This window comes from Tenrec ecaudatus, chromosome 12 (genome assembly GCF_050624435.1).
Source record: "Tenrec ecaudatus isolate mTenEca1 chromosome 12, mTenEca1.hap1, whole genome shotgun sequence".
Lineage (NCBI taxonomy): Eukaryota > Metazoa > Chordata > Mammalia > Afrosoricida > Tenrecidae > Tenrec > Tenrec ecaudatus.
In genome coordinates, this window is record NC_134541.1 from 137,924,686 (window position 1) to 137,936,191 (window position 11,506).

The 11,506-nt window shown below is 52.3% G+C and overlaps 1 protein-coding gene across 1 annotated transcript in view; it reads right to left on the minus strand.

Moving 5' to 3' along the window:
• The window catches only part of GRID2IP (Grid2 interacting protein), a 34,336-nt gene extending 23,465 nt beyond the window's left edge, over positions 1–10,871 (minus strand). Inside the window, exons 1-2 of the mRNA XM_075528577.1 lie at positions 10,476–10,871; positions 2,294–2,448 (exon numbers count right to left, since the gene is read on the minus strand). Of these exons, the coding sequence (XP_075384692.1) occupies positions 2,294–2,448; positions 10,476–10,871 (551 nt within the window). The remainder of the gene's footprint in view (positions 1–2,293; positions 2,449–10,475) is intronic.
• Positions 10,872–11,506: the final 635 nt, after the last annotated feature.

An 11,506-nucleotide genomic window follows, 5' to 3' on the forward strand; every position in this document is an offset into this window, starting at 1 on the left:
AGTTGCGCTGTTCTTCGCCCCCCTCTCCCCCTTTCCGCGAGGCTCCTCCGCCATCCACCGGCACTGGCAGCTTGGCACTGGCACTCACTGCTTCCCCAAGCCTCCTTCCTGTCTCATCTTCCTCCTTTCTGTTGTCAGTTCTTTAAAACAGCCCAATGCTCAAGGCAGGCTGTTGTTGTTTTTTGTGGGGTTTTTTTGGCACTAGCTGAGCTAAAAGATTATGGGGCACAAAGAAGACTTTGGGGGGAAAATACTTTGGAGGGGCGCTATTTTTGGTTTACACTTTCAAGATGATCTCAGGGCAAGAGTTTTAGGGCTTCATCCAGCCTCTGTGGCCCCAGAAAGTCTGGAGTCTGTGAGCATTTGGAATTCTGTCCTACATTTCGCCCCTCTTCCGATCAGGATTTGGCTATAGAATCTTTGATCAACATGATCAGTCATGGTAGCCGGACACCATCCCGTTCTGCTCACAAGGCTTAAGAGGCAATTAACCACACACACCATCTCCTCCTTCCATTCCTGACTCCCTTTCCTCTGCTGTTCCAGGAGATTAAAGACCAATTGTGCTTGGGATGACTCCTGGCAAACCTATAAAACTAGTCTTAAAAGTCTTAAAGGCTTGTCTTAAGCCACACCAGTCTGTGTGATCCAAGGATTGTCAATAATAAAATTCAGACCTAAGAGGAAATGGTATCATGCTTACATTGAGAACACCCGGTTTGCAGAAGGCTATGCATGACTGTGGCAGCCCCAAATCCATTTGTAGGCTCCCCTGACCATAATCTGGGTGAATCTCCCCTGACCATAATCTGAGGTGAATCTCAGGTGAATCTCCCCTGACCATAATCTGGGTATGTGAACAGCCTTGTTATCAGACAGAGAATATTGTCGGATCGATGACGGCAGATGTGGTTAGGTTAAAGATCTAATACCTTATCATTTGATCTCCCTTTTGACCCATTTTAAAGTTGGTTCAAATTTTAATAGTTTCTGCTTCTTGATCAAGATTTTTCTGTTTTGTCTAGTTGTTAGTTTGCTTTTTGTTTTGTTTGTTTGATTTTGCTTACTTCCTGCTTGCGTTTTGTATGGTTTTCTGTATATGAAATCCAGGGTGGGTAGATCTAAAGAGACAGTGACTGGGATGATGGTTGCCTAGGGACATGGCAGGGGGGGATGGGGGGAAGAGGGAACTAACAACAATGAGAAGAAAATGTGCTGAAACTGATGGTGGTGATGATTGTGTAAATCTTCTTAATATGACGGAAGCATCAAATTGTATGATATGTGAAGTATATCCAATTTAAAAAGAAAAACTGAAAGTACTATGGCTGTGTGACCTTGAGCCAGCCGCTCAACCTCTCTGAGCCTCAGTTTGCCTCCGTGAAAGGAGGACAGTAGTGTTGCGGGGTGCTGGTGTTCAGGGGATGATTCTGTGAAGAGTGCTCCTTGGGGGCCTGGCGAGATCTTGCATAAACACAGCAGGCATCTCCAAGGGTGGGGATCATTTTGTTTTTTGGGTGGGATCTAGGGGTCCCACATGGCCTTCAAATAGTATCCTTGCTTGGTCTCAGTAAAGCATCCTGGTATCCTGGCCTGGCTTCCGCTAATGGGGTCTTGTGAGGGGGTCAGACTGTGGTTTTTCCAGGAGCTGCTCTCTCTCTGTGGCCACTTTCACTCTTGAGGTGCTACCAGGGCACCCAGTACCCTACTGTTGCCCTCCTCTGGGTTGGCCTTTTACAGACACAGGTTGGTCTCTGTTACAGTGAGTCCAGCTCATGGTGACACCATATGTCTCAGGAGAACTGGATTCCCATTCAGCCATCCACACACACAGGACATTCTGACAAGGCCTGCTGTCCCTGCTCTGTTACAGCTCTCTTCTCCCTCCCAGGCTTCCTGCTTTCCTGTCCCTACCTGCCTCTGAGCGCCCTTCCTGGGCAAGCGCTGCCCTTCTATCTCCCACGGTCGGTTCTAAGAAGCATAGATGTCCCTGGTAGTGGCTATAAGTTGAGCCAGGGGCCCATGGGGTTTTCCATGGCTGTTCCCCACCCCCAGAAGTAGAACACCAGGTCTTTCTTCCTAATTGTCTCAGGGAAGATTTGAACCTACAGCCTTTGGGTTGGCAGCAGAACACATTTACTGTTTGCCCTGCCCAGGGACTTTGGCCGGCCCTTACTCTGGGCCTGAGTGGGTATTGGGACCCCGGGCCTGGAATCGACCCAACCTCCCTGCCCTGGGCTGACATCTCTGAGGAAGACCTCCCCCTTGCCCACCTGGCCCCAGACTGGGGTACCTGAGGTTCTCCAGGAGAGGCCCCCGGGCCTCTCGGGGCAGCGCGAGGGTAAGTGCCCAGACCAGGTCGTCCACCCTCTGCTCAGTTGCAAACTGCTTCAGGGCTGCAAACACCTGCTCTTTGGCGGTCAGCTGGTCCCCCAAGATTTCATCCACCTGTGAGAAGGGGTCCCATGAGTGATGGGGGGCGGACCACCAGGAAGCTCTGGCCCTGCCCTGTCTGCACAGAGTGACTGTGGGAGCACCGACTGAGCACCCCTGGAATGGTGACACCCCAGTCGCACTGTGCTAACCCGACCACAGCCTGACCACGTGAGCCAGGCCACAGGTCCCCGAGTGACCATGAATGTGGAAAGAGAGTCTTTGCGGCCAATTGATAAGTGAACATGAGGTGCTGCTGCAGTAAGGTAGGGCTCTGATATCCTTGTAAAATGAGGAGGAGAGACACACGGACAGAGACACACCGAGGGGAGACAGTCAGGTGAAGATGCAGGTGGAGGTAGGGGGTGGGGGGTGCACCTACAGGACAAGGAATGCCAAGGATGGCCAGCAGAGACAGATCTTTCCTTAGTGCCCAACCCACCCTCCAGGAGAGCACGACCCTACTGATACCTTGGCTTTGCACTTGAACCCAAAGCTGCACTTAAAACCAACATCTCTCTATGGTTTTAAGTCACATGGCTTTGGGTTAAAACAGGCCAAACTAACTGCTATCAAGTCTGTTCTGACTCATAACGACCCTATAAGACAGGGTTGAACTGCCCCCTGTGGGTTTTGGAGACTGTAACTCTTTATGAGAGTAGAAAGCCTCATCTTTCCCCCAGGGAGCAGCTGGTGGTTTCAAACTGCTGACCTTACAGTTAACAGTCCAGCACTATGCTACCAGGGCTCTTTTATGGGAGCACAAGGGAGACAAATGCCTGTGGTTAGTTTTCTGCCCATCATTCTCCACACAGGAGAATTGTGACCGACAGAGGGGAGGCAACATGCCCAAAGCCACAGAGTCAGGATTGAAGCCAAGACAGACCCCCTAATTAACAGGGCGAGGGTCAGATGGATCGACTTGAGTAGAGAGCATAAGAGCATGCCAGGCACTCACTAATTGCTAGTTACTATTTGTGACACCACCCTCCCTTCTGCTGCACTGCGCAGAGTGATCCCACAGAGAAGCTCTGGGGTGCGCGCCTGGCCCTGGATTGGGATGCCCCCCCCATCCTCCCTCCAGCTGCTTCTTTGTCTTTGTCAAGGCAGTTGATTCCACTGGAGAAGTCGGAGCCCTCAGGGCCATGAGGGTTTGCCTGGTGGGCAAATGTGCAAAAGGGCTGGACGTTGACCCAATTAGCAAGGTAAGCAAGGGCCTCCTTCTGCTAACTCACTCATGCGGAGTGAACAGTGTTGTGTTTTCATCACATCAATGCTACTGCTCATCTTGTCATTGCTGCATCTTGCAACCAATGGGTCTGGGATTCAATGCAATGTGGCCCGGCTTGGCCCTTGAGAATGATGCTGGTGACCCATATTGAAAACACAAAGTGGGGAGTTTATAGCTTAGTAGGTAAGCACCAATGAGTCCGCGCTTACCCTGTTTACTGGGTAACCCGCCCTGCTGGAGGGCATCTGGTGAGATGGGTCAGAAATCTGAAGTTCGGTCTGTCCTTTGACCCAACACAATCACTCAGGCACTTATCTCGCATACCTGGCACTGCAGGACCAAGTTCAAAGATGGGGGAATGAGGATGCTCACTTCCCTGCTGAGGAGCACGGTCATGTCATCTCCTGGCTAACCAGCCAAAGAGGGAGGGTACTTCCCCAAAGGTGGAAGGGGGTTAGGTTGTGACCTTGGTCAAGTGGGGGCTCTTGCCCCGGACTTGGGTTCCTGCAGGAATGATATAGAGATGCTGGAGATAGCAGAGCTTGCATGGGGCAGTGGCAGAGCCCCTGAGTGCGCCTTGAGCAGACTCTTCCTGAAGCAATCTTAGAACAGCGTGGGCTCCTGGTCGCCAGTCCCTCTCCATGCTGAGGCTGCAAAGTCTCCAATTCTGCAGATTCTGGAGTCAGTGTGATAGGTTTTGTGTCAACTAAGCAGTTGTGGGAGGATTGGAGTGTAACCCCTTTACTCAGGTCACAGCCCTGATGTAATTGAGGAAGTTTCGTTAGGCTGCAGCTAGGCTACCGGGTATCGATGTGTGTTACTATTCAGGGACTGCTTTAAGGCAGCGGTTCTCAACCTGTGGGGGTCGAATGACCCTTTCACAGGGGTTGTCTAAGACCATCGGAAAACACATAAATATTTCACAGTATATAATTACATGTTGTTTTGTGATTAATCACTGTGCTTTAATTGTGTTTAATTATGTTCAATTTGTAGCAGTGAAAATACATCCTGCATATAAGATGTCTACATTATGATTCATAACAGTAGCAAAATTACAGTTATGAAGTAGCAACAAAAATAATTTTATGGTTTGGGGTCACCACAACACAAGGAACTGTATTAAAGGGTGGAGGCACGGAGAACCACTGCTTTAAGGATAAATGTTATGAATCTATTTTCTTTTCCTCCCTCCCTTCACCTCATCCCAGCTTCTCCATAACTGTCAAAGTCTGCTTCTTCTGGAGTGAAAGTCAATTTCTTTTTTAAATAATATCTGTGTTTTTAACCCAAGCGGAAGGTGAATTATGTGAATGACGAGTGCAACGAATGTATAAGGGTGCTTTGCTCAATTGATGTATGTACAGACTGTGATAAGAGCCTTATGAGCCCCAATAAAAAGATTTTACAAAATAAATAAAAAAATAATATCTGTGTTTTTATTCTAGTATGTATAATGTAATATTTTGGGTTGTGAAACAAGTTAGGGAACAATATACTCATTATTATAATCAGTACAGCTAAAAGACTAATAGTAAGTATTTTTTTCTTATCTTTTTTTACATTTTATTAAGGAAAGTAATTTTCCTTGATTTTTTTCCTTTTATAATAGTGATCCCATTCAGTACTTGTTTTATAGGATTGACTAACTGCTCTGTATATTCTCTTCCAAATCCAGCCAGGTCATGAGGCGTTGGACAGTGTCATCTGATTCTTTGGGGATGTTTGGTGCTCCGTTGTACATCTGTGCCAATTTAACCATCCCTCCCCGCATGGACATTGAGGTTGTTTGCACTGTACCCTTGAAATGGGCAAGTCACACCGCAGGCGAATGACATTCCCACAAAACTGCTATCCACCACCCGTCTGTTAGTCCGATCGTCACCCTGGGGCGGCTTGCGTGTTGCTCTGATGCTGGGAGCTGGGCCTTCGGTGCTTCAGACACCAGTGGGGACACCCACAGGTTTCAGCAGAGCTTCCAGACTAAGACAGACTAGGAAGAAAGGTCTGGTGGTTCACTCAGAAAAGGCATGTCAATCACAGCATAAAAGAGTGACATCAGTGTCAGAGGAAGCACTCCTGACCCTGGAGGTGTAACTGGGTCAGCCTCAGATAAACCTGCCAGCCACTTGGTGGGAGACAGGTGAGGCAGTCTGCTCCCGCAAAGATGGACGGACTCGGACACCCACAGGGGCAGTTCCTCCCCGTCCTGTGGGGTCGCTGTGAGTCCGAATGGCCTCGATGGCAGGGAGGGTGCTCTCTGGATCCTGGAGGACAATGGACTCTGGCATGCCGTGAGTGAGAGGATGGTGTGGCCTCCTGGGTTACTGGCTGACCTCACTTTCCTGCGCTTCCCAGATGGCACATTTTTTTGTGAATGGAAGGTCTGTGGGCAGTCTCCCTCCAGCAAGTCGACCGGCGCCATTTTCCCTGAAGCCTGGGCTCACTCTGTGTCCCTGTGTCCCCCTGTGGCCATCCTCACAAGCTTCCCAGCTGTTTCATCATGCTCACTGCACCTGGACCGCAGCCTGCTGCCCACACCACATGCCCCGGTACTGGGAAACCAGAACATTCACTCTCCTTGGTTGACACCAAGCTTCTCTCTATTGCTGTGGTCTGGCATCAAACCCAAGATGGGATAGTGGTTACACATTGGGCTGTTAGCCACAAGGTGAAGAGTTCAAAACCACCAGCTGCTCTGAGGGTGAAAGATGAGGATTTCTACTCCATAGAGCAGTGGTTCTCAACCTTCCTCCTGTTGTGACCCTTTCATATGATTCCTCATGTGGTGATGACCCCCAACTATAAAATTATTTTCGTGGCTACTTCATCAATGTCATTTTTGCTACTGTTATGAATCGGGTGACCCCTGTGAAAGGGCTGGTCAACCTCCAAAGGGGTTGTGACCCACAGGTTGAGAACCGCTGCCATAAAGTGTTGCAGTGTCAACCCCTCAGGGGCAGTTCGCCCCAGTCCTAGAGGGTCAGGCACTGAACCGGCCACAACCCTGAGGTCTGCCTGGACGGGGGTCTGCCACAACCACCGTAAAAGCTCTTCTGAAAACACATGTAGGAGTTTGTGACACAGCACCAAGGGGACAGAAGCAGGCTCACACGTGGAACATGTAATCTGATGAGTTTATCATATGTCATTAGTGACAAAAGTGCTAGTCGCAAGGTCAGCAGTTCAAATCCACTAGCCACTCCAAGGGAGCAAGATGAAGCTGTCTGCTCCCCTCAGAAACTTTACAAATAAAGGGGTGCCATGAGTTGGGGGGACTCAATGACAAGAGGTTTGCTATCATTACATAGAACGAGGGGGATTCACAATGTTCATGGAAGAATTCCATTTTCCCACAACGTTTTGAAGTCTCCCCGTAGATGTCACTGCTATTGAGTTGATGTCGACTCATAGCGACCCTATAGGACAAATCAGAACCGCCCCTGTGGGGTTCCAAGATTAATTCTTCATGGGAGTAGGCGTCTCATCTTTCTCTGCGCTTTCAAGCCACTGACCTAGCAGTCAGCAGCGCGACGTGTAGCGGGTTTCCAATGACGACCTCACCGTGGATGGATTATGGATTTTTACAAACCACCTGTGACTTCCATTTCCTGCCGGAGCTGATGTGACAAACAGCCAAGAAAAAGACCGGTGTCAGTTTCCCTTTCCTCTCTCTCATGGGGAAAAAAAAAAACATGCAAGAGAAGACTGAGTGGCAGCTACAAACCGCAAGGTCTGTCAGTGGTCAGCCGCCTGAGGGACAAAGATGAGGCTGTCTGCTTCCCAAAGGTCCACAGTCTCAGAAGCCCTCCCTGGCCATCTGTGGGGCCGGCCACCATGGCGTCACAGCTCCTGCAGGTTCCCACCAACCTAGGCTTCCCTCTGGGTGGGTAGGGTGGGCTGCAGCCTCAGCACCCCCCACTCACGCATCACCCACACCTCAGAGCTTGCTGGTGTGGGGATCCGAGACAACGGTAGCCTCAATCCCAAGGACCGCACAGCCAGCTGGGAAGATGTTTTATGTAAGAAAGAGGGAAAATAGTTCCTCCCTCCTGGGGCCTGGGCCACAGAGTGTTTTTGGTGTCAGCTGTACCCAAATGATCTCAACCTACATCTAAGCGGGAGGCACCATCCCAGGGCACTAATGGATTTTCTATTAAATATCAGGCACTTCAAGGACGAAGAACTGGGGCATCGAGAGGCTGGGGACAGCTAGGGGGCTGGTGGTTGGAAACCAAAGGGGGGTGCGGGGGAGGCAGCTCATAAGCCTTTGATCTTCCTAAGGCAGGGGATTTTCTTCCCTCTTGACCAGAATCCAGCTTTCCCCCAGCCCCCACCGGCCCGCTTGCCAGAAAATGCCTGACCTGGCCTGCATAGCCACATCGTCCCGTGGGGCCGCTGGCCAGTCCCCCATTTGGCTCTTCAGGGCAGCGACGGACCTTTGGTTTCATGGCGGGGCATCTGCGATGGGGCAGCCCACAGTATGTGGGGTTGGCCGCGACTGGATTGGCACTGACTCGCGGGGACTTTGCGCATCCCAGAAGGAAGCATTGCTCCGTGCCACGCCATCTTCACAGTCACTGAGAGGCACACGACTTCAGTGGTGGGGTCACCATCTCATGGAGGCTCTCCCCGTTCTTTGTTCCCTAGGTTACCAGTCATGAGGTCCTTTTCTAGCCAAGGATCTTTTCTGATGGTGAGTGTCTTCATTCTCCGGAGCCATCGTGAAGGGAGGCTAGGAGCCAGTGGCTCTCACAAACAGGAACTTGTCCTCTCAAGTTTCAGGAAGCCGGAAGTCTGAATCCAGGGCCCGGCTCTGGCCAGGGCTTGCGTTTCCTGGTTCCTGGGAAGTCTTCGTGTGGCTTTGTGACTGGCTGCCCCTGTTTCTGCTTGCTTGTTGCAGACCGCCACCTCACTCTCGCTGAGAAGCAAGGTTTTTCTTACTTGTTCCATTACTGAAGTTGAAATCGTCTTCAATGATATCCTTGGCCCGAGACTCTTGCCCTAGTTCTTAACAACCACCTTAACAACCAGCCAACTGCAACCAACCACGTTACGTGGTCTTCTCTCTCTGCTGATCTGCCTCTCAACCCATTCCTGGTTTCCTGTGCCAGCAGCTTCCAGGATCTTAGGTATCTGGTGGGACCTGCGGCCTGGGCAGGAAGCGGGGTTGTGTAGAATGTATGTCTGGCATCCGCACTAGATTCTGGTCTCTCTCTCTCTCTCTACACACACACACACACGCACGCACGCACGCACGCACGCATGCACACACGTTGGTTCTGTTTGAGCCTTGGGCAAATGAGGACGTGGCCACCATGTCTAGACCCGGAAGGGCGAGTGGCCCGATAGAGGAGCCTCAGAGAGACAGAGACGTGGTCCACGGCCACCCAGGGCAACTCTTGCCCCTAACGCCTAGCCATGTGCACAGTCCAGCTTCTGCGGGATTTTTTTTTTTACTTCAAACCTGAAGTCAAGCCCATCCTCAAACTTGCCTTCCCTGAGCCCTGCCTTTGCTTCTCTCAGGTGACCCCAGCCTGCGGCCCTGGCTCTCAGTCCTCAGGGACACGCTAGCTCTCTGCCTAGGGCCCCCTCAGAGCCTGCCTGTGCCAGAGTCAGACAGGAAACCAAAGGCCTTGGGAGATTCTGAGGACCCAAAACCAGGGCCGCTGGAGCCCAAGCAGACAGCTCGACTGGGGAGGGCTGGACCTGCTGTAGCGGGGGCTTGAACAGGGATGGTTCTTTAAGGAGAGAAGAGCCTGCTAAGAAGCAGGCAACGGGACAGGCATCCAGAGAGACAGGCAAACCATATGGAAGAAGCGCCGATGGTCAACTGAGCAGAAGGTGCCGGGTGCCAGGGCCTGTGTCTCTAGGGGCGGAAATCAGGATGGGGTTTAGTCACCTCTCAGGGAACCTTCTGGGGCGATGTGGTATTAGTCTAGATTCCACTTAGAGCTTGGTGGTGCCCGGGTTACGTGCTCAGCTGTGAACCCGAAGATGGGCACTCTAAGCTCTGTCACAGGAGCTTATTGAGTGCCCCCAACAGAAGCAATCTTCCCCTCACTGCCCCCCATTGTCTGTATTCTATCTGCTACATCTGATGATAGTGGTGGCTACAGGGTCTGCCACCAGGTGAACTTTGTTGCACTTTACACATCATGGGAGCCTGCTGGAGTAGTGTTTATGCATTGGGCAGTGATTTGCAAGGTATGTAGTTCGAAGCCACCAGCTGATCCTTGGGAGAAAGGCAGGGCTTTCTACTCAAAACTCATTAGGGTAGTTCTTCCCTGTCCCGTGGGGTCTGCATTACATGGCAGTGAGTATTATACATTTCTTTTTTCTTTTGAGTATTATAAATTTCATGGTACACCCAAAGCATAGTGGGTTCCGCCGCTAACCACAAGGTCAGCGGTTTGAACCCACCAGCTGCTTTATGGGAGATGGATGAGGTTTTCTGCTCCCGGAAAGATGTAAAGTCTTGGGAATCCACTCTGTCCTATAGGACTGCCTTTGAGTGATTCCGACTCATGAATTTGGGGGCGTTTAGTATGCTTAATGAATTTTGCTGTATTTATAAGTAAGTCATACCCCAATAAAAAGGGGGGTTCGGGAGAAGGCCCACAAAGAAACAAAAATGGCCCAATTTAGGTACAGGGTCTTGAAGCTTGAGCGAGATTGCACCTCCAGGAAATGTACCTCCAAAGGGGTCTTCAGCTCCTGCGGGTGGGGCCCCCAAGCCTACCGCCCTTCCCCATGCCCACCGCGGCCTTCGCCCCGCCCTCCACGGCCCTCGCCCCGCCCCCGGCCTTACCTTTCGGCTGAACTCCTGCGCCTTGCGCCTGCGCTCTCGGTGCACGGTGTCGGGGCGCTTGCGGCCGGCCAGGCGCAGCAGCTCGCGGCCCAGGAGGAGGCCGCGGTTGGAGCGCGGTGGCCGCCAGGCTGCGGCCGGGGGTGCGGGGCCGCCCTCGGGGCCCGGGAGCACGCCGAGGCTGGGCGGCACCCGCGGGCAGCGCCGGGCCAGGCGCACCAGGCGCTCGCGGCTCAGGCCGCCCACAGCCAGGCCCTCCACCTCCAGGATCTGGTCCCCGGGCCGCAGCCCCCCGGCGTGCGCGCTGCTCCCCTCGGCCACCTCCAGCACGAAGCAGGGCCCCGAGCCGCCCAGCCGGAAGCCGAAGTCCTCAGGCCAGCCCTGGTTGGTGGCCGGCATGGCCGCGGCAGCCTCCCCGCTGGAGAGGGCGAGAAACAGCACAGGGGTCCCGTGGGGCTCTGTCGTGGACATCAGATGCCACTTGCAGCCGGCCTCTCAGGACCGCAGTCTCCTCCCTCGGGACTTTCTGTGTCCCTCCATCTGGCTGCTCTTTCCCCTACCGAGTTCATCTGCTTGTCTGGCTCAGAATTACACACGACAGAGAAGACAGGCCCTAAAGCAGCGGTTCTCAACCTGTGGGTCGCGACCCCCTTGTTGACCGACCTTTTCACAGGGGTCGCCTGATTCATAACAGTAGCACGGAGCAGAGGGACGGCAGTGAGAAATGTGTGGCCTTTAGGAAAGGACTCCTGGTGGCACGGAGATTAAGCGCTCAGCTGCTAACCCAGAAGGTGGCATGTTGAAACCAGGCAGCTGCAGTGGAGAATGGTGAGGCCGTCTGCTTCCCTAAAAATGGGCCACTTTGGAGATGGATGAGGCGGGGGGTTGGCCTTTAAGAAGACCCCTCGAAGCTGCGTCAGTGCCCCTGGGGGCCACCAGGGGCCAAAGTGAGGTCTCTGTAGACATCTACTCATTTATCCACATTGCTTTACCCCCCTCTCTCAGAAACTCACCCCAACCCTGTAGGACAGAGT